Raw genomic sequence first — 22,162 nt, 5'->3', positions numbered from 1 at the left:
GACCGACAGGTCTGAAATGTTTTCAGGTGAAGCTATAAGAATCTACAAAAATAATATTGATAATTTTTCAGATTTTGTAAGAATTTCGATTTTGTCCTTGCATAAGTGAATGTGTTATTTGTGGAAAGAGACAGGCTCTAGAAGTCTGCAATATTTGGTCTTTTTAGTTTTATAACCATTTATGCAAGGCTACCAGACTTCCCGATATAGTCCATTCATTTTATTTTCTGTCCCGACTTTTTCAAACTGCAGTTGTGATGCAATTGTGTCCCTCTTTTGTTGACTCACAATGAAAACATTGTTAATTTGCGGACTACAGTATTACTCGAATACTTCTGAGAATCGAATGTAAACAGTAAGCATCAAGCTGTATGTTGTGTGTCAATCTGTCTCTTTGAGTGACTGTGTTGCTGCATTACAAACATTACATCGTTAGTTACAAGTCATGTGGACCAAAATACATCCAAGAATTTTGAGTTGGTTTGAGTTTTCATGGAATTACTTTACAGCTAATATTTTTAGAAGATATGCATAATTTCTCATGTAATAATGAAAAGAACATAAATATGAATATATTTATTTTCATATAAATAATATACAATACACAACCATTCTCATACAACCCCAAGAGAGTATTTGTCAATTTTCCTCAACATCATTCTTTGCTTTTACCAACAGAAATAAAAATAAATGTTGAACAAGATGAACTGAGGAGTGAAAGACAAAATATAATAAATAAATGACTTACATCATGTTTATAAATAATATAAATAATATACCCATATTGAAGTGGAATGTCAGTAAAATTGTGCTACACCTTTATAACATTATACAAGGAACATGATGTGGTATTACCTTTATTGTCTTTCGAAGTTCTATTCATTAACCAAGAAAATATTCACCTTAAGAGCCGGATTTTGTGCGTAGTCTTCAGATAATTATGTACATGGGGAATCAAAGTCTGTGGGGTTTAATCCAGTGTGTTCACAATGAAACTCCAATCACTTATTCTTACTTTTCAGTTTGTACATATGTGACACATTCAAAATCTTGCATTTCATGGTATTGCCTTTGAATATAAAGTTGAGTATAAAATGCTTGTAGTTTATGGGAGATTTTCTGAACTCCTTCCCCGGGTTGTCCACACTGAGTCTTGGTAATTAACTATTTCAAATATTTTAAAGCTTCATTTGGATGGTTGGTTCATGCTACATTATGCTAACGACTTGAACGTTGGTGGGAAGGTATTGTGTAATACAGCCACGGACACTTCTGGGTTGTAACGATTCTACTGAAAGTCAATGGTATTGTTACAACCCAGAAGTGTCTGTGATTGTACCATAGCTGTACATAGCCGAAATCCATAGTGGAGTGGTTAACACAGCATGCTACAACACCAGAGATCCAAAGTTCGAATCCCAGCCTAGGAATGTTTTTTGCGAGTGTCCCTTCATGAATTTCATCATATCATCCTCATCACGATTACTCAAAAGTGGCAGAAAAGCAATGCTAAATAACAAAAATCAAATGATTTTTAGATCAGTGCATGCTTTTCGGAATGATACCTAATGAGACAGTGAAATTGCAAGGAAAATGATTTTTTTTTTTAAAGTTTTGTATGTTTATTTTGTTATTTAGTGGCACTTTTCTGCCACTTTTAGCTAATGATGGTGATGAGGATGAGTGATAATTGGGTGAATAGACACTCACGAAGAACACTCATGCCTAGGCTGGAATTCAAACCTAGGAACTTCAGTGGCAAGATTGAGAGATTAAAATTGACAACTTAACATGCTTAGCCACCAAGCCAGCAAATTTAGGAGTGATGTGATGCAATAATTCTAATAAGGAAAATGTATGTACTTGTATAGTCCATACACACACACTGTGGCCATGCAGTCTAAGGCAGGATGCACGCAGGTTCAAGTCTCATCGGGGGAAGTATAACAGTTTTTCTCCTGAGATTTTGGTGTGTGTACGGGACTGGTGGTCACCCACCGTTGTGAGAAAATTAGGGTGGTACAAATGAGTAGTGTAACCTGGTCATGGAAAAACCTACAACAACGACGACTGGGAGTTTGTCATGCTCGTATAAACCTCTAACTAACAAGTTACCTTTTTGAAATTTTTATAGGAAGCATAATATGATTGAGACAAAGTCAAAATACAAAAAAAAACTATCAAAGATATAAAAAAAATGTATACCATTACTGAAGCATAATGAGTGGTGTCTGTTAGCAAACACCACATGTCTCTTAATGATAGCTTCCTTTAATATAAAATATTTTGCACTAGCCTCATAATAAAATATGAAATAGCTATGATTCAGTGTGTTTGTGAATTTTTGGTTTTAGCTGATCTTGATCACATTGTGATGTCACAAACTTTTCATGTTTGTGAAGAATCCTCCTTTGAATTATGGTGTGAATAATTCCTGCATATTTTCACCAATTTGAGGAAGGTCAGAGGTAAACTGCTTGAAAAAACATAGATCTGTGGTTTTTCAGTTTATAATTATTATTATTAAGCAGTTCCTCATTTTAATGACACCTACCTCTGACAAATTCCCCGATACCCTATATCTATACCTCAATTACTGAACAAGTGTTTCTATAAAGTTTTACACTATCCAGGTCAACCAATAACATCATATTATAATCACACCAAGTTGTTCATATAGTTACATATCATGTAACAAGTTTTTAAGGTTTTTTAGAGATATTTGGTGAGTTTTTTTTTTTAAGCTCTGAGAATTACAATTTTTACCCATAATAGCACAAAGTATGAAAGAAGAAGTCTACAATACACAATACTTAAGAAACTTTTCTTATAATTAAAGCATGAATGTCCATAACATTAGTTCCAGTGTGGCCCGTACGAACAAAGTCTTCACCATGATTCACCCGCATGAAGAAATTGTAGGAATCATTATTTTCCAAGGAAACTTCAAAATCCACCTTTCTCTCGATGGCACGGTCTATCATTTCAGGATATCCAACAGCACCAGCAACATCCGTCGGTCCATCTATCCCATCCGTGCCTCCGCTAAGCAAGCAAGTCTTGAATTCCCTCAGACTAGGATTATTTTCTAAGTGAGAGTGCATGTTGGCAGCAAACAGTAGTGCCAACTCCTGATTTCTTCCTCCAACACCGGTGCCCTTGACAAAGACTGTAGTCTCGCCACCACCCAATAGACACAGTCGCTTTTCACCTGAGAAAACAGCTTCCAAAATAGCACCAGAGTCTAAAATGTTTATTTTATATTTAGAACCAAGATTAGTTAAGGAATTGTTAAATTTTTCTGGCGTCAATTCACCACATAATGCTTTGCAACAATCTACAGTCAATAAGGAATAAAATTCAGCAATATCTGACACCTCACCTTCAATGCTCGCAGATAGTTTGCATACAATATAGTTCTTGCATGTTGCTTCAGCAAATGCACCCTCTAGAGCAATACTATTATTGCCTATCAATATGTTATCAACCTGTTGAAACCATGAGTTATCTCTGTCTATTTCCTCTTTTGACACCCTTTCGAGGTTTTCTAGGTGTTCCAGAACGCACTTCGGAATCTTATTTTCCAAGGAAAACTTCTTAATAATATCCAATGCTAGTTTTGGTGGGTCACCGTTCTGCACCGTTGGACCACTGGAAATGAAGTCTATGGGATCGTCTATGATGTCGGATAAGATGAAAGCCGTGACCTTCGCAGGGAAGGCCAGCCTTGCCAAGTTTCCTCCCTTCAGGGTCGACAGTTTCTTTCTGACGCTGTTGAGTTGTGTTATGTCTGCTCCTGCACTTGCCAGCAGCCGGATGACTTGCGTCTTCTCTTCCAGAGTAACTGGATGCACTGGAGAAGGCAAGAGAGCTGATCCTCCTCCTGGAAATTAATAGACATGTGTAGTTTTTCGTACAAAATAGATATGTTGCTAAACAGAGCATTAACATTACTGAACTCTTTCACAATGTTAACACTTGTTCTTTCCTAAACCACTCCACTAGACCTACCTTCCAGTAAATTTTATTTTATTGCCATCCACACATGATAATGGTGTAAAATACGAATAAGGATTTTTTTAAACTTTCGTTCATGTGTATTGGAGTTACATAAGGTAAAGCTACTCCTTGCCACAAAGGCACATGGGGGGGATGAGGAGGTAGCACTCCACACATTCGTAATCTTGACCATTTTTTTTAGAGGTGATGTGATCAGCACCACTCTCCTGTCAGAATGATTTGATTTTTGTTATTTAGTGTCACGTCTGCCACTTTTGACTAATTATGACAATGAGAATGAGTGATGAATACCCTCAAAGAACACCCATGGTCATGCTGAAATTTGAACCTGGGATCCCTGGTATCATAGAACACTGTGCTAACCACTCTGCCACAGAGGTTGGCATGAATGTTATTTGTAGGGTGACCATAATATTTTGACCCAAAAACGGCACTTCCCAAGGAGGTCAGTTTACCCCTCCTGAAAAATTGGTTAGGCCTAATTACAATTTTTTCTTATTATTAACATATTGTTATTATTTATTAAAGTATGGATCACATACATGATACATCATAAACAATAAATAAAATATGATCTCCAATTGTCAAAAGATATTAATAATTACAGTCTTGGTATGACATTGTGTTTCTGCTAACTAATCTTCTTGAGAACATTTTTATTTTTCAACAACTGTTCAAAACTTCTCAAAAAGCTTATGGCACATCTGACACACAACATGAGATTTGTCTTTTGAGTTTGTGTCAAGATCCAGGAATTTAATTCTTGTTGCAGATCTGTATTGAAACTACTTGTACGCTTCTTGGTCGTTTTTCTTCACTACTCTACAAATAACGAAACACACAGAAAGCAATACAACCCACGATGCGAGCTAACTTATACAGTAAACTGATGTCTGCTTGAACGTTCTCGACAACAAATTTTGATTGTCATGAAGTGCTTCAAATGTAGTTCAGCTGTTTTGCCACACTGTTGATATGACATTTTTATTTTTTCAAATTTAGACTTGGTTTTCAAGCTAACTCCTAGACTTTTATAAAACGGGAAAAGTAATGTTTTTCAAAAATATCGGTGGAACAACTGTCCCGGTCAAAACAGGACCAATTGTTACCCTAGTTATTTGTGAGTATCCCTTCATCATATCATCATTCATCCTCGTCTTCTCAATTAGCCAATAGTGGCAGAAAAATGAAGTGAAATAAACCACATAAAAAAAACATCAATACAATCATTTACATCATATTCTTCTCTTTGCAAGATGGTACAGACTGTCAATGAACTAGTGTGAAAAATATGTGCTTCAGAAACAGCAAGAAGAAGAAGACAAGTTTCTGGTGCCATCTCTAACATCACTATTCTACATGCCGTGCCTCCCAGGTTAAGAAGGCAGTGTTGTACTCTGAAATCATTACTTGACAAACTCAATGGAGAGTTGAAACCACGCCCCAAATGTGGATAAGACAACAGGTCCACATACCTGGATGTGTGTCCAGGAATAGAGTTGCTTACTTTCAAGAAAACTGTTGCAAGACCATGTAGAAGAGATACTGACATTTGAGTGCCCTCTGAAAACGTCATAAATAGTTCATAAGTCTCTCACCTGATACTAAAACAATCAGCAAATCATCTTGTGTTAACTTCTTCACCAGTTCTTCAATCTCCTTGGCAGCGGCTAGAGAATTCTCATCCGGCATATTATTCTTTGCTCCCTCCAACACTCGGATCCTGCTCCCCTCCTTCAGCCTCATGTCCAGGTTGCCTCTGAATGTCTCCTGGATGCCAACAGGCACCGAGATTATTCCACTGACAAGATTGTCCCTGAGGCAATGTTCCACCTCGCATGCCATGCCTAAAATGGCCTTCCCAAAGCCTACAAGAAGAGATCATAAATAAAAAATATCATACGGACAGTTAGGCATTGAAATCTGCATGGAAAATGTTGATGTTAATCATGATGTGTTTGTAAGATGTGTGCCTAACAGCAGACTTGATAATATGTAACTGATATCTTTTGTCATGATGTGTTTGTAAGATGTGTGCCTAACAGCAGACTTGATAATATGTAACTGATATCTTTTGTCTGGTATTTTCTTCGATTTTCTAATATTCCACCCTTCCCACTATCTGTCTCTTAATTTTTATGCATATGCATAGCCTCTGCTCACAGTGGCATGCCTTAGAATTTTGCACCGAAAAGGGTTAATGTTCCTCCTTTTTTGTAGTCAGTTAGTGCTGTACAGCATGACCAAAGTAAGAATGCCCCTGTGGATCAGCAGTCAAATTTTCAACCATAAGCAAGCAGAGGGAGTGTGGGCAATGCAATCAGTTGCTTGCGTTGTTCCTGTGTTCTTGCACTGACAAATTGTGCAGCACCATCAAAAGGCATGGTACTGTGCACTTTAGTTTGCCAGGAGCATTCTTATCTACACCTTACTACCTTTCCTTGTAAAAAAAAATGTGCAGTTTCCTCTGTGCATACACCATGCTATAAAGGCACGCCTTCCTCATTCTTCATCTCAGCCATAGTGGAAATGATGTGATTAGCAGTGATTAGAGCGCTACATTTTAAAAGTAGCTTAGCTACGGCTACTGTTCCAAAATGTAGCTTCACTACAGCAACAGCTACATTTACAAAAAAGTAGCTTGTTATGCTACTTCTGTTCACTACTTTTGCATAAAAAAAAACTTAACCATATTCCAAAAAAGCCCCATGTATCATAGTTGTACTTACTGAAAAATAGATTGTTATTTATTATCATGATTCTCATCATTCGGTACTTCAGTTACTTAATTTTCCTACAGTGCTTGAGAGTAACGTACCTGTGTAAGTGGCACATCAATTCAAATTTGATATATGAGTATTGCAATTACAGTGATACTCAAATTAATGATTACACTATACACAAATAAAATTTGGTAGGATTATTTACATTTACATATCAACATATTTTCCTTGAGAATAAATATAGAGTTGAGTCACATAGTGGTTCTTCCTCTATTTGGATCATTTTTTGCGTCTCCGATGTGTAGACCCGGATGGGGATGCTACACTGACTGGTTTGGAACCAGTCTCGATTAGCTTATCTGTGCATAAAGTGGACTCAAAATAAAAACTAGGAAAGATGCCTGGAGGATGGGATCCTCCTGCTCCTCCGTTCTCCATAATGCTCATCATCATTCATCATTCTTCCTCATTCTCACAATTAGCCAAAAGTGGCAGAAAGTGACTCTAGATAACAGAATTAGTAAATAAAACATTAATCCTCATTGTCATGATTAGCAAAAGTAACAGAAATATATTGGGAACTGACATGTAAATTCGACTTTTCTAAACACATTGTAATTTGAAAATTTGTGAACAAATATTATGACAAAAATAATTGTAATTCCAGAAAGTGTATGTCTATCGTTTCTTGCTGGTAAGATCCTATATACATTAACCCCCCAAGTTACGTAAGTAATGTGTTCCGTGAATATTACGTAAGTCGAACTTGTAAATTGCTTAAGTGTAACTGCAATATTTATTATTATATGTATATTATTTACACAGTATTATTTTATAAATGAAACGTCATACAGCAGTATTTACTCGGATATAAACTATAAAAGTATGACAAATATATAAAAATAGTATAAAAACAAACACACTTTTCAAATAAAAAAATATCTTGTGACAGCTATGTACAGTTATTATGTAACTGCGAATTTATGTAAGTCACATATTACGGGGTTACTGTACTGACAATGGTCATTGCTGTTAATGTACTGAAGCATTAATTGCTGTTACTATTGCTATGTCATTCTATGGAAAATGGATCGCTCGTTTTTGCACTGCAAGTTGTGTTTTGCACAGTAATTAATGACATTTTGCTGCCTCTTACACCATCGATATACACACGATATGTCCGAGGGTGGCACACACGAGGTATTTTTTTTTCCAAGGGTGCCACAAACTAGGCGTGTTTCTCCCCAAAATAGACATGCAGCTCAAGAAAACGTAACTGTTAACCAGAATATATTCATATTAGAATTATTCAGATACTAATGAAATAAATTACGTGGATATCTATAATCTGCGATACCAAGGTATTTATAATATAGATTTTCCGTATTCCCATGTAACAGACTGTCTTTATGAACCTCCTACAAAAGTTAGCGTTATTGTAGATTTTTTTATGCTGTTGCCACATTCAAAATTTATCTCAAAATGCTGAGAAATGTAGCTATAGTGAAATTTTCGCTACAACTACAGGAATTTTGAAGGTAATAATAATAATAAATTCTTTATTTCCGTAGACCCATATCCAAGGAAGTAGTGTGCTACTTCCGACCACTGGTGATTAGCACCATGCTCCAACCACTTTCACCACCCCCTTCCATCAGGTACCCATGATTACAGGCTGGGTGACGTTCAGAGCAACTGCATGCTGTTACTATAGTTATTGTGTTAGGGAGACATAATTTAGATTTTTATATCAGTACCAAAGAATTAATTTTAAAATATGTATATATATGATTACAGCAACTTAGGCAAATAAAATCCACATTGTGGACAGTGGCATAGAAAATCCATTGTTGAAGTTAAAATAAAACTTCATGTCCAATCCAAAAGAAAGTGTTTGTAGGTTCCGGTTCAAGATAGAAGAGCTACCAAGTTGAAAACAGACCACTTTACAGTAGAATTGATCTCCTCCACCATAGATAGAAAATATTATTCATCATACTGTTAGGGATTAAGAATGGAAATATTAAAGTGTAAATAACACACTTCTGATCTCTTGATTCTTGTACATTGTTTTTTGCTTAAGAAACTGACCTTGGTGGTGAAACAGCCCTTTGAGGGTCAAGTCCTGTTAAGTGGGTGATAAGTGATCAGTCCTATTTGCTTATGCCATTATCTAGCTTTATGGACCAGAGTCTGCTACTACTACTACTAGAGTTTCCACTGGGGATTGAACCCAGGACCAATCCCACCGAAGGTATGAGTACTAACCATTCAGTTACGCAGAAGACCTGGAAAGTCTGTCTGCTAATTACCACACAGAATTTAACTAGGATTTCACTCACAGAACACATGCTTTATTGCATATTTCATATAAAAAAAAGTATTCATGTTAGAGGGAATAAAAGTTGCAGTTGATAATTAGAAGATGTAAGTGAGTACTAAAAAAGATTTCCACGAAACTTACTTGTAAATGTTCTAATAAGTGGATGGTGGCAGAGGCCACCGAAATTAATACAACATTTACAAGTAAGTTTCGTGGAAATCTTTTTAATACTCATGTCTTCTTAAAAAGTTTTTTTTTTTTTTTTTTTTTTTTTTTTTTTTTTTTTTTTGTTAACAGATTCCTAGGTTGAAAGGCAATGCATGAAGAAATTGAACTCTCAAAGACATTTCAAAATGAAAAATATTGTACTAGCATTTCACATGCGAGCATACAGAAGTAATTTAACTTACCAACAACATAGCAATTTTTATTCAAAATGTACCGCTTCCCCTTCACATCTAGAACATTATCTTGAACCTTTAATGTCTTCCTTACAAGCAACCGTGGGTTGACAGCTTCAACAGCTTTCCTGAAGATGGCTCTGGCATCAGCTTTTATATCATCCAGATGGGGCTGATTGTTGCAACTTCTTGTAAATCTGTCCATGCTCTTTCGAGTATCAAGCAATGAGTACCTCTTTACAAAACTTTGGAGTATATGATTAAAATATCTTTTTTGGATTGATTTAGTACAAAGGAGCATTTCTTATGCAGAGTACTGAATCTAAGAGTATGATTTGGAGCATTATTTCTGAAAAGCAAAAAAAAGTTGTAAAGTAACAAAGAAAACCAGTGTAATATGATATCAATGTACACAAAATTACCGTTGGTAGTTCACATGTACTGATTAGTTTGAATGTGCTCATAAAATCATCTCCAAGAAGAATGTCAATTGAGTTTTTAAGTCAGTTTTATGTCTGATGGTAACTGTACCTACAGTAAAGTGAAATCTGAACCACTGTGCACATGCACCAAGCATCAAACCTGGGACGCCGTGATTAAAAGGTGACTGATGTTATCGCTATGCCATCAGAGAGGCACGAAGAATTTTAATATAATATATTGTTAATATATTATAATATATATATATTATAATATATATAATAAGTGATTTATGGGATCCCACTTTAAACTGTAGATCCAGCCCTGATTACCCTATCTGTGCATAAAGTGGACTTAAAAACAAAAATATAACTCAATAATTAATTTGGTCTATGTTCAGGGATATATTTACAAGGAAATCTCCGAAGAATTGTCGTGTATTAAATTTAAATGAAAACCAAATAATGGTTTAAAGCTTTTGTGGGTCAGCTTTGTATTGCCAGCTGTCTATGACAATTAGTGCAAAAAATAATGATATTGTTAATATATTATTGTTATAATAATATTATTGTATATAAAATCAATGATCAGAGACTTCACTTACATCAGTTGGAACTAACTTTCCTGTTCTTATTCTGTTTGCATTATTGTATGTATTTTGACATTAGTTTCTTTGGTAGAACTGCCTTTTATACAAATTCTAGTGGACTTAACTAAAAATAATCAATGTGCACTGTTACCTACTAATTTTAATGAAATAGTAATGATAATAATAATAATAATATGTGAGATGCTTGGTTAGGATGCAAGACCTCTCCTGAAATATATTTTTAGATACATGGCTGAATGTGTTATGGCCTTTTTAGAAGATACGGAAGTGTTAATCTCTTTCACTTGAAACACCTCAGTAACTGTATTCTTGCAGACACATGGGCCCATGTTGTCATGTATCCTGTCTGTGTGTGTTGCAAGTGCAACCTCAGGTTTGAACACATGCATAGCCATTTTAGTCTTGGATAGATTCTGGTTGTAGTCCGTGATCTCTGTAGTGGTAGAGACCCGAAGTAATTTAATGCACAGGGTCTATCCAATGTTTTGCTTCTGTTAAAAGTGTTTATCCTTGTGTATGTTCCAATGTACCCATATCAATTGTAATATTTAGGTGTGTGTTTGCAGGATCGCAAAATGTCAGTGCTGGAATAGGACTTCCTGATATTTTTAGGATCCCAAACAGTCATGAAATTCCGAACAGTTGTATATTAAATGTGCTTAATTATTGATGATTTCTGCATTATAAATGTCAGAAATCTCTTGCAAATGGCCATTTTCATTTCACAAATGCAAAAATTAAATGGCCTTTAAGGAGAAATAGTGTGTGGAATTCAAGTTTTTCACAAAGTCCAAAAATTTCTTGTTTGAATAATATCTAGAGTTAGTTAAGAAATAGCACAAACTTCCAACCCGCACACCCCTAGTAATATTCATTAACTAAATATCATTAACCTCTCTTATATATATACATAGACACAAAACCCCTACCCGGATGATATATATGTGGTTGTGTGTGTGTGTGTAACAGAGTGCCCAGGGTGTGAAATCATTTAAGACTGGTTGGGGGAGAAAGATCAGTCACAGTTTCATATATCGGAGACACATTTCTTCATTTCTACAGAAGAAACTACTTACGGAAATGGAGTTTCTCTAAGGTTTCCAACGTTCATCGAGGTATTTTCTTTCATTGTGGAATCTATTTGACCAGGAAATCATGTATTTTTGAAGAGAAATATCTCACCGATGCACAATTGCCACTGGTTTCCCTACGTGAACTGCATACGTTTGATGACATAACTCCCTGTCAGTGTTTCCAACCAGTTTTTTTTTAACTATGCTTGCCTAACCTAACCTTATCGGAATGGTTTGTGGGGCTATCCGTGAATGTGACGAACACGATAGTGGGGTATTTTTCGGTGAAGAAGATTGAAAACACTGCATACCCACTACAGTAGTCAAGTTTTGCCTGCCATATTGTGTGTTAAGGAAGCAAAAAAGGAATAACAAAAATTACTCTATATGTAAAAAATTGTGTTTTTTTTTTTGTGTAAAAAGCATAATGGCACCTTGAACTATGTTCTGCAATACACAATTGGTAAGTACGAACCATGCGAAACACAAAACATCCGATTTTAATGTGTCTCCGATCTATGAAACTGATACTGAAAGATCTTAATCTACAACCCCCCTCCCTGCAAACATACATATAAATTATACGATATACATATTTATAATGTTATTAAAAGTAAAAATAAATTACTAAATTAAAAATATATTATTATTAATTACCCAAAAATAAATTAATTTGTTACTTGTAGCATACTACGTCCTTTACTATCTGGCTAAAGATGTTAATAAACTATGAAATAGTTGAAGTGGTTTTATTAAGTTTTTGCTTTATGTTAATATAAGAATGTACATGTAACATTTTTTTTACTATCATCTTGTAATGTGTTGTTTTGTTGTTGTTATTTTTATTTTTTCTTGTTGCTACAGTTTCAGTATAAAATGGTCTTTCAGTACTGTAACTGAAACTTTACGTAAATAGATATATATTCATAGTTATTTGTTTTGGTGTCAAGATTTGAGGTCAAGATTGTTGGTGTGGGAAATCCCCTCTGTCCCCCTCCTAAGGATTTCGCACCCTGAGAGTGCCTCTCTTATACACTGTGTTCATTTTAAAATTGTACCCACTGATTCTGTTAGGTATTCGTGCGGTACAATTTTAAATTGAACGCACTGTATATACACAAATATATATGTATATGTGTGCTTTCATTCTGGAGGGGGCTTTGGATACTAACATTGTAAAAGCTGTAGTCAATGGCGATTATTTTCCTTTTCCATGTCTATTGTTGTGCCACAGATTCACAGATAAGTAAGTGAGAACCAAGATGAGCTAGATAACTTGTTCAGCGGTGGTGTTTCACACAGCATTGTTGGAGTTTCCAATGTGACCTTGAATGTCACTTATGTACTGAAATGGTATTACTTTTGTCAGAAAGTGGAATATGAGTTTCAAGTACTGTACCCTTTTAACAAAACCTGTATTCCACGACTTCTTTTAAACTTCTTGGCCAAAAAACTGCAGGAGAACTCCTTATTTCTAGATAAAACCATCAAGTTCACCTTATTTTACTCTACCAGATCACCTTTGTAGTTATGAATGTGTACACTGAAGGAGATGTCACACCAGAAGAGAGAAATGACATGGATATTTCACACAAGTAAAAAGCAACACTTAGGCACCTACCCTCCAGTCTGTAAAAAATGCACGTGCGACCAACATGATACATACTATAGAAAAATGACCCACCTCACTGTGAAATCTCCTTAAGGAAAGTAATTTTAAAACTTCATTCATGTCAAAACCTCTAATTGCAGAGTTACCATAGAAAGGAAGTCTTCCTGGTCCTCGGATGATGCCTCAACTTACCTCCTGCAGCATGTCAGAACTGCAACCTCTATCTGCAACAAAGCCGAACACAGCACACTACAACGCCAAGGATACCAGGTTCAAATCTTGGTCAGGACATGGGTGTTCTTTGAGAGTGTCCCTTCATCAATTGCATCATATGATCACTTATCCTCATCACAATACGACAAAAGTGGTAGATAAAGGGATGTAAAAATAACCTAATTCAATCAATTCATCTTCCCTTTGTCACTCTCGGCTGATAATATGTTCTTGGTAACAGTTTCATAGATCGGAGACACATTAACATAGGATATTTTGTGTATCGCATGGTTCGTACTTAGCAATTGCGTATTGCGGAACATAGTTCAAGGTGCCATTATGCTTTTTACACGAAAACTAAAAGCTTTTTCTGCTAAAATAACGCATTTTTCTAAGTGCTACCGAACGCACGTAACGGTGAGATATCGCTTACTTTGCGAATGATATCGCTTCTTTTGTTTTCGAATATCATTGTTTCCAACCTTGTTCACCGAAAAATACCTACTATCGTGTTCGTCAAGTGTGCAAATTGTATATTATGCACGGCTAGCTGATGGATAGCCCCACGAACCATTTCCGATAAGGTTAGGTTAGGCAAACATAGTTAAAATATATATATATATTGGAAACACTGACATGATTTCCCGGTCAAATAGATATCACGATGAAAGAAAATACGTCGACTAACGTTGGAAACCTTAGAGAAACTAATTTCCGTAAGTAGTTTCTTCTGTAAAAATGAAGAAATGTGTCTCCGATGTATGAAACTGTTACCTATGTTCTTTTCTCATCTTCATTGCCCAACAGCAGCAGAAACGAGACATACTTCGGAACATTATAGTCAGAAACACTGGTTCCCCTGCAAGACGTAAACAATATCAACAACTCCCAGAATTGAAAATTTTCATAGCAACAGGAAAATACTCTCAACTCGGAGGTATCCTGCCGCATCTTGAACCTCATTTACATCCCACCCCCTTTTATATATATGGCTGAAACCATACTCAGTCTCAGGGTCAATATTAGCCAATCTTTTATACAAAACCAAAAACTCAACAAATTGGAATAACATTTAGCACTGGGAGGACACCACACATGCTAATCATGAAAGACTGGAAACTAACCACCCTAGTTTTAATCCCTCATGCAAGGATAAATTATTGTATTTTTGTCTTTTGTTTGTTGTAGGAAGAGGGTTTTTCTGTAAAAGTCAGGGGTAAGCTGATACCACTTGACTCTTACAGATACACACATTTGGAACTTCAGGTTAGAGTAGTTCAAAATATTTTTTAAATTTCAAATGTAAGCTATTTCAACTTAATTTATAATTTCCCACAGCAATTTAGTGGACCATGCAAGATACCTGGACTCGGGGAAATATAAGCTAGCATAGGTGATTAAATTTGAACCAAAGCTTTCTGATACTGGCTTAGCCCTAGTAAAAGCATGTGTTTGCAGATGTAGGAATTTCCATTCTTTCAAATGGTGAATTGGGCACCTCTCAGGTGCTGTTGGCCTAAATCAAAACTTGAAACGTTCCAAATTTATCTTAACAGTAAGTGAAAGTAACTTAAGCATACGCAAATACACACCTTCCTCAATTTTGGTGGAGAATTTGCAACCCTTCACTAAGTGACATCTACCTTCTCCCAACTGTGGGTAATATCCTGAAATTATGGTGAAAACATTACCAATAAGGAAATAAAATGTATATTTAATGTGGGTAATTCTCTGTAGTGGCAATCAACATTTCTACTCGTAAGAACAGAGATGTCTACTAAACTCCATAGCTTCAGTTGTGTTTATTTTCCAGCTTTCTTGACTTGCACTATTCTCTACATCCGTATTTGAAAAATTAAAAAAAAGGAGCTTTACACAGCAGTACTATAATCCATCTCCCTTGCGTTTCCCCTCTTGAAAACTATGCTATTTTTTGCTTCAATCCTGATGAAGGCTAGTTCTACGAGTTGAAATACTGACTGCATGTACAAAGGATTCCCACTTCGGGTGCACTCTATTTTTTAGTGTGAAGAATCCTGGTAACTTGGACAACAGGAAGCCATGTAAAACATTACATGCATATTAAACATCCAACTCAAGGCACTACTTTACTATACCGGAGACACCTATCAATGATTTATTTCGCAATTTTTTACATTGATAACGTACTATTCTGCGTTGCAGAACTTTTCTTTAGGTGAAACAATGGATTTCTAACGAAAATAATGTCTATTTCTTACATACGATAGTCCCACGAACCATCACGGGGACGAGGTATGCCTACTAGGTTAGATTAGGTTCCATTAGCACTCCTTTCGTTCAATTTAGCATATACGGACAACATCGGAATTACAAATTCCACGGCATCTTCCACACCCGGCAACAACTTCATGACGCATCCTCGACACATCATGTTGTAGCAGCAGCAATAGCGCATCGGAAATAGATTTTTGTAGAAAACCACATGCATTCGCATTAAAATGGATCAAAACTACATTCCCGAACATCAACAACGCTAGAGCTGAGCCGATACCGCTTTCAACCAATACCCATACCATTAGCGACACTCTTATCGATTCTCACCGATACAGATACCAAAAATTTTAACAAATGAAAGTTGTTCAAAATATTGATTAATATTAGTGAGCGAGTATTCCTCTCCAATTACAAGCAGTAACTATTTAAAATGCCTGTTATGTAATCACACAATATTAGTGCAAAGATCAGTGAAAACCATGAATTTTGCATATATTGCAAAATAATTAGACTGAGAAAGTGCCATGCAGCACTTTTTGCGAACCTGGCGAATGATCAAAATGCCAGGAAAAGTATTGGTAAAAAAAAAATCTAACCCATTCTTTCTAATAACAATACCACTGGTATTGGCTGATAACGATGCATAGGCTCAGCCCTAATAAAAATACATGTCAAGTGTTCCAAATACATGCAGTGCTCATTTTACTATATTTCCATTCCATTACACATTCAACAGAAAATTAAGGGTATAGCTTCAGATTTCTGAAACTTTGGTACGGGGCCAGACATAAGGGAGTGTGGGGCCTGGGGCTAACAATATACATGGCGCCCTATAACCAAAATTTTTTATAGCACCGAGATTTTTGTTCCTTAGTCTGAAGTACAGGTGTCCTATATAATCACAATATAAACATTATTAGTTAATAATCAATTAATTTACATATTTCATACACGAATGGAAAGAAGAGTTTACAGGATTATTTTGGGAAACCCAATGTTGAGAGACCTGTATGAGGGCCAATACGAAGATGGACCTAAAGGAATTCGGTAAGGATGGAAAAGATTGGATTGATCTTCCCCAGGATCATATCTTGTGTTGCTGCAGCCATAAACCTTTGGGTTTAAGAGGGCTAGAGAGTGAGTTAAAGCAGAACATGTTGAAGGTTCAAACCAAGAATTACGGGGGGCTAATAAAAGTTTCTAAATTATTGTTTCTTTTAATTTCAATGTGTGACTGGTGCGACGTTCATTTATTTAATTACAAAACTTGGTATGTTCAATTTTACGTATCAAAGTGGGAATTTTGAATCATATCCAATAACATTCTCCATCATAATTCTCTTTTGTTTACTTTCCATTGAATTGTGATGCTGTAGTGAATTCACATTGTTTCACATGAAATAATATTGGTAAGTTTCATACATCGGAGACACATTTCTTCATTTTTACAGAAGAAACTATTTACGGAAATGAGTTTCTCTACAGTTTCAGTTAAACGAGGTATTTTCTTTCATCTTGGTATCTATTTGACCGGGAAATCATGTCAGTGTTTCCAACCCCCCCCCCCTTTTTTTTTAAACTATCCTTACCAAACCTAACCTAACCTTATCGGAATGGTTCGTGGAGCTATCACTCAGCTAGCCGTGCATAATGTACAATTTGTACATGTGACAAACACGATAGTAGGCATTTTTCGGTGAAGAAGGTTGGAAAACACTGATATTCGAAAACAAAAGAAGCGATATCATTTGCAAAGTAAGCGATATCGCACCATTACACAAAATATCCAATTTTAATGTGTCTCCGATCTATGAAACTGATACCATAATATTTTCACTTCATGATTTCATCCTATAAACAAACAAATATTGCATGTTAACTATATTTTATTTAAATCTTTGAACATTATTTTTATGTAGTACCTTATTTAGAATATGGTTTCGGTATGTTGAATATTTTTAAGTATGTCAAAACAATAAAATCAGATGAGTTGCTTAATTTGAAGCAACAGAGTCCTCTGAACTGATAATATACCATATACAAACAATTACTGCATTTGCCGACAAATAGGATACACTACTTTTCTTTAAAAATTGGTCTGAAAAATAGGGTGCCTCTTATATGTCAATACTCAGTTTTGGATTGCTTTCATTTGTGGAAATTTGCTCTGTTTCGACTTAGATTTCTTTCTTACTTCCTTGTGGTGTGTGAGAGCATTCCAGTCACATATAGATCACAACTGTGTTCATTTAAACTTTCCAATTGTTGTGAACGATTTTTAAGTGTGTTAGCAAGTTATGGTTCAACATTGGCATTGGTATAACACAGCATACAAGCTACGTGCGATTGCATATGATAAAGAACATGGGAACAGGTTACACAGAGGAATTTCGGTCCATCCTCAACTGAGAAAATCATAAGAACATGGCAGAATCAAGAAGAGGATTAAAAAAAAAAAGCATCTCACAGTAAACTCTTATCTTATCTTAACCTATGAGGTGGAAATGCAAAATGGCTAGACCTTGAGGCAGAGCTGAATGTAAGATTAAAATGTATTCTTTCCTAGTAAGATTAGGCGAGTTATTTGTTTAAAGTAGACCCATATATAGATATATGTTATTAATATTATATTTGAAATATTGTAAATTATAATAACCAGTAACAAAACTTTTTCCTCAAAAATGTACAAAAAAAAGGGGTGCATTTTACATGTCGGCAAATATGGTATTCTTATTTGGCAAAGGGTTTATTAAAACGTGGGGGCCTGAGTTACCCCTCCCTATGGCCAGCTCTGCTTTCATGAATAGGTTAGACCAGTTGTAATTTTTATATTTTGTGTAGGTTAGGTTATACTCTGTAGATGTCACTGAATAGAGTAGAAAACTGAACACACTGAAATTCGAATGTTTAATAGATTTCTTCCCTGCATTATCAACGAAGAAATCAAGTTGTCATAGCTTCTTGAAACCATTTTACACTGTTCTTGCTCTCCTCCCATTCTTTTCCATCGCATGCAGGTGAGTAATCCACAACACATCGGAACTGAAGCATGTTGTTTTGTTTTCTATTCTTGGACACCTACACCTAACAGCATACTCTATCCACCATTTGGTGTAAAAAGATATTTCCATGCATAGGTTACATTTATTTAAACATACATACAAAGGCTTCAAATTACTTTTGAGTGGTTACTGTCAAACCCTATTTTTTGGGAGTGAATATCTTCAAAATTAATAATTTCATCATCTTACAAATGACGACATTAACATTGTCAAAGCTTCGAAGATCATTGAACACCACATTTTAAGCTTACAAATGACCTCTTTCTCATCCTCCAAGACACCTTGGAAAATTATCCAACATGTGGAAATAGCAATGCATACAATTAGAATGATTTTCAACAATGAAAGTAACAATGCACATGAAACCAATGCCAATAGTAAGAGCAAGAAAAGTAAACCCACATAAAATTAAAGCAAACAAAAGGTATGACTTCAAATGTTTAATTATAACTGAATTATACTTCCTCTGTACATTATCACAAATTCAGGTTGTTCAGATCACAATGTAGCTCACTAGATAAATGAATAAATATAAATCAGATAAGGAAAGATAATGCATATGTTCTTCACAAAATTTGAATCATTATCCAAATACATATAACTTCAACAGTATGAAAAATATTAAAAGCTTTGATAAAAATAAGACAGAAATTCCTGCCTTTTCAAACATCATTTCATCTTATTACTTGACAAAACCCAAAAGTTTACAGTTGCATGACAGCCAAATCAAATGCAACATTTCAGCACTGGTTATCCTCGAACTGATTCATACGTCGGTGTAAAAGATCTTGAAGGTACCTCGGAAGTGATGGGTACTCAGATCCAAGTTGTCTCTGATTTCTCACTGCCGCTTCTATGCACAACTTCAACAACGGTTTAGGTCTGAAGCTCAAAATAATAAGTCCATCAGCATGTGCTTTTCTTGCTACACCCAAAATATTGTCCTTATGTCCACCAACAATTACCAACTCTCCAGTGTCCATAAATTGAGCCTTATGCCATAATCGTGGCTTGGTAAAACTGAGTTTGTATCTCTTCCACTGCAAAGAAGAAACATCCAAGAGCCACGAATCAGTCAGCACTTCATTGATTTGATTGAAACCACCATAAATCACAGCTCTGTCATTTGAAATGAATGTGAAACTATGCCATGAACGTCCCTCGGGATTATCTTCAAATGGTCTAGCAATATTTCCACTCCACTGCATCTTGTCTAGATCTAAACAATGCAAATCATTCATCCGGTTGTTTCTGAAACGCCCTCCAAATATATACATCTTATTTCCTGTTATATCTCCTGCATGGGCTGCTCTAGGGCTCGGCATATGACCTCGCACTCGTGGCCATTCCCAACTGTTATTATCTGGATCATACTTGAGGAGCTGGTTATTCCAGCCACGCGCATTGTAATCAATGGTCGTTGCATCCACTGTGTGTTGAAATGGTACAGGTGAGAAGGGAGGAGGGCCAAAACCGCCAAAGAAATAAAGTTTTCCTCTGTAAGTCCACCCAACTAATTTATCACATGGGAGTGGTTTCACCCCAACAGGCAATAACAATTCCCATGTCATTGTCACCAAGTCCAGTCTATGAAGTTGGTTACTGTTACCATCCGAGAAATTATCAGAACCATGGTAGCCTCCATACACATACAGTGCATCATCTAACACAACCCCACAACAACCCGAATTCCGTGCTGGCGTGTCTCCCTTTGTTGGTAATTTACACCATGTCTCTGAATCAGGATTATACATCCACACTTCATCGGTATCGTGGTATTCACTTATATGAGATCCGTCAGTATTTTCTTTGTAACCACCCCAAACTAACAACATTCCCTTATAAGCAATGGCCACATGTCCACTGCGCGCATGTACCTTCGACTTTATATATGGGTTATCGGCACGGACATTGTACTCTGCCATTTCGAAGTTCTAATCTCTTGGAAATTACAGCAGTTCAATTTATTCGATTGTGTACTACAACATACAGTCAATTATCAACTAGCGTCATAGCATATAACTTTGTGTCTAAACACAAGACTTCCAGTACCAAATTTACACCACTCAAAAGGATAATGCATACGGAGCAATTGATTTTCAGTATCTCCAAGTTTATTCCTATTACCTTGAACAATCTACTTCTTGCATTTCCACTAGACAATTTTGGCAAAATTACAGATTCGGTATATACAAAAAAAAAAATGTTTACACAACGTTCCAGCCAAGGTTGCAGCGTTCTCAGAAACTGTGGTTCCTCTTCTTCTTCTTTTGAAGAATGTGGGATAATGACGGAGTGTTTTCGTTTTCTGCTATTCGCATGTGTGGCATCAAAACTACCATTTCCAAAATATTTCTGTCATTTGTAGTGGAGAAAACTTTGAGAAATAAAATCGAAATTTCCCGACTCAGCGAATACACGCGTTCAGTGTTGCCAACAGCACGAGAGAAAAACGGGCTAAATCGCACCCAAAATGGAGCTAAAATTCACATCCAAGGGGCTAGATTTACTAATCTTGGGTGTTTTGGTGCAAAATTTCTGAAACTCAAGAACCACAACTAATCAACTGTCAAGATGAGGGGCATTCGCTCAACTAAATTAAATTTTCTTACCTTAAATAATTCATTTCCCCCGTAAATTGTGGTGCAGTAAATTACACAAAAGCATTACACATTTTCGGCATATTCCTCCTTCATATATATGCACACGCACACTCACACACACACACACGGCCGCACGCACGAACTAGTCTTTGGTCGAGCCTCACTGTTACGAACGATTCGTCGATTCCGCATCGCATTTCTGTGAACTTTCAAGGACCAGATTCAATACAACTGAACAAAGATTCGCATTTTCTGGAATCGACGCTATCCGTAATTCGCCTCGGGCTACACAGCATATCAAAACCAGAAACAAGGGGATAAAGTGACAATGTGCACTTGCTACCTGCTCCCCAAGAGGGGTCGCAGGACGAACTTGCAGGTGTAGAGGAGGGTCGGTTATGTGAATTCTTCTTTGCAGTTTACTTTACTGAAAATACCATAAAACATTTCATTACTGAAAGGGCTAGATTTGTAGCAAGATTTCTCTCTGTAGGGCTAAAAAGCCCCTTGGGGCTTTTGCTGAATTTTGGGGCTGAGTACGTACTCAAAAGGGCCAGTTCTGGCCCCAAAAGGGCTAACGTGGCAACACTGCACGCGTTGCTCTTGAAAGTCGAGAAATTTTTGGGATGGAAATCAGCGTTGCCAACCCCAGCATAATGATTCTAAACCTAGCACCCTCTGTTTACCTAATGGAAAAAACTAGCGTAATTTGCAAACATCCTTCTCTGGGAGGGGAAAAAATTCACTTCAAAATACGATAATTTGAGAAATTAAAAATAAAATTATATCCATATCTTATTTCCGGAACATTTCATGGCAAAAAATCGGTAGAATGTTGCGGGGCAC

At 36.1% G+C, this 22,162-nt stretch overlaps 2 protein-coding genes across 2 annotated transcripts; both read right to left on the bottom strand.

Annotated features, from left to right (window-relative positions):
* Nucleotides 1–611: 611 nt before the first annotated feature.
* LOC145997347 (glycerate kinase) lies at nt 612–21,129 on the bottom strand. The gene is made up of 5 exons (XM_083134302.1): nt 20,841–21,129; nt 14,988–15,062; nt 9,477–9,816; nt 5,619–5,888; nt 612–3,883 (listed from the first exon to the last, which is right to left on the bottom strand). The coding sequence occupies exons 3-5, from the start codon at nt 9,766–9,768 to the stop codon at nt 2,814–2,816; spliced, it is 1,632 nt and encodes a 543-aa protein (XP_082990428.1). The 5' UTR covers nt 9,769–9,816; nt 14,988–15,062; nt 20,841–21,129; the 3' UTR covers nt 612–2,813.
* On the bottom strand, nt 19,454–20,638 carry LOC145996784 (kelch domain-containing protein 2-like). The gene has a single exon (XM_083133318.1). It carries the CDS (start codon nt 20,636–20,638, stop codon nt 19,454–19,456), a length of 1,185 nt encoding a protein of 394 aa, XP_082989444.1.
* Nucleotides 21,130–22,162: the final 1,033 nt, after the last annotated feature.

Source organism: Lepisma saccharinum, chromosome 13 (genome assembly GCF_977018435.1).
Source record: "Lepisma saccharinum chromosome 13, izLepSacc3.1, whole genome shotgun sequence".
Taxonomy (NCBI): Eukaryota; Metazoa; Arthropoda; class Insecta; order Zygentoma; family Lepismatidae; genus Lepisma; species Lepisma saccharinum.
The sequence above is the reverse complement of the archived record's forward strand: the minus strand, read 5'-3'. Positions and strand labels throughout refer to the sequence as shown.

Coding starts and splice junctions, on each gene's coding strand:
- LOC145997347 (XM_083134302.1), bottom strand. CDS start 9,768: ATGCTCCTTTGTACTAAATCAATCCAAAAAAGATATTTTAATCATATA. Junction 5,889..9,476: donor TAAAAATTGCTATGTTGTTG/GTAAGTTAAATT, acceptor CTCTTCTTGTAG/GCTTTGGGAAGGCCATTTTA. Junction 3,884..5,618: donor GCTGATTGTTTTAGTATCAG/GTGAGAGACTTA, acceptor ATTAATTTCCAG/GAGGAGGATCAGCTCTCTTG.
- LOC145996784 (XM_083133318.1), bottom strand. CDS start 20,638: ATGGCAGAGTACAATGTCCGTGCCGATAACCCATATATAAAGTCGAAG.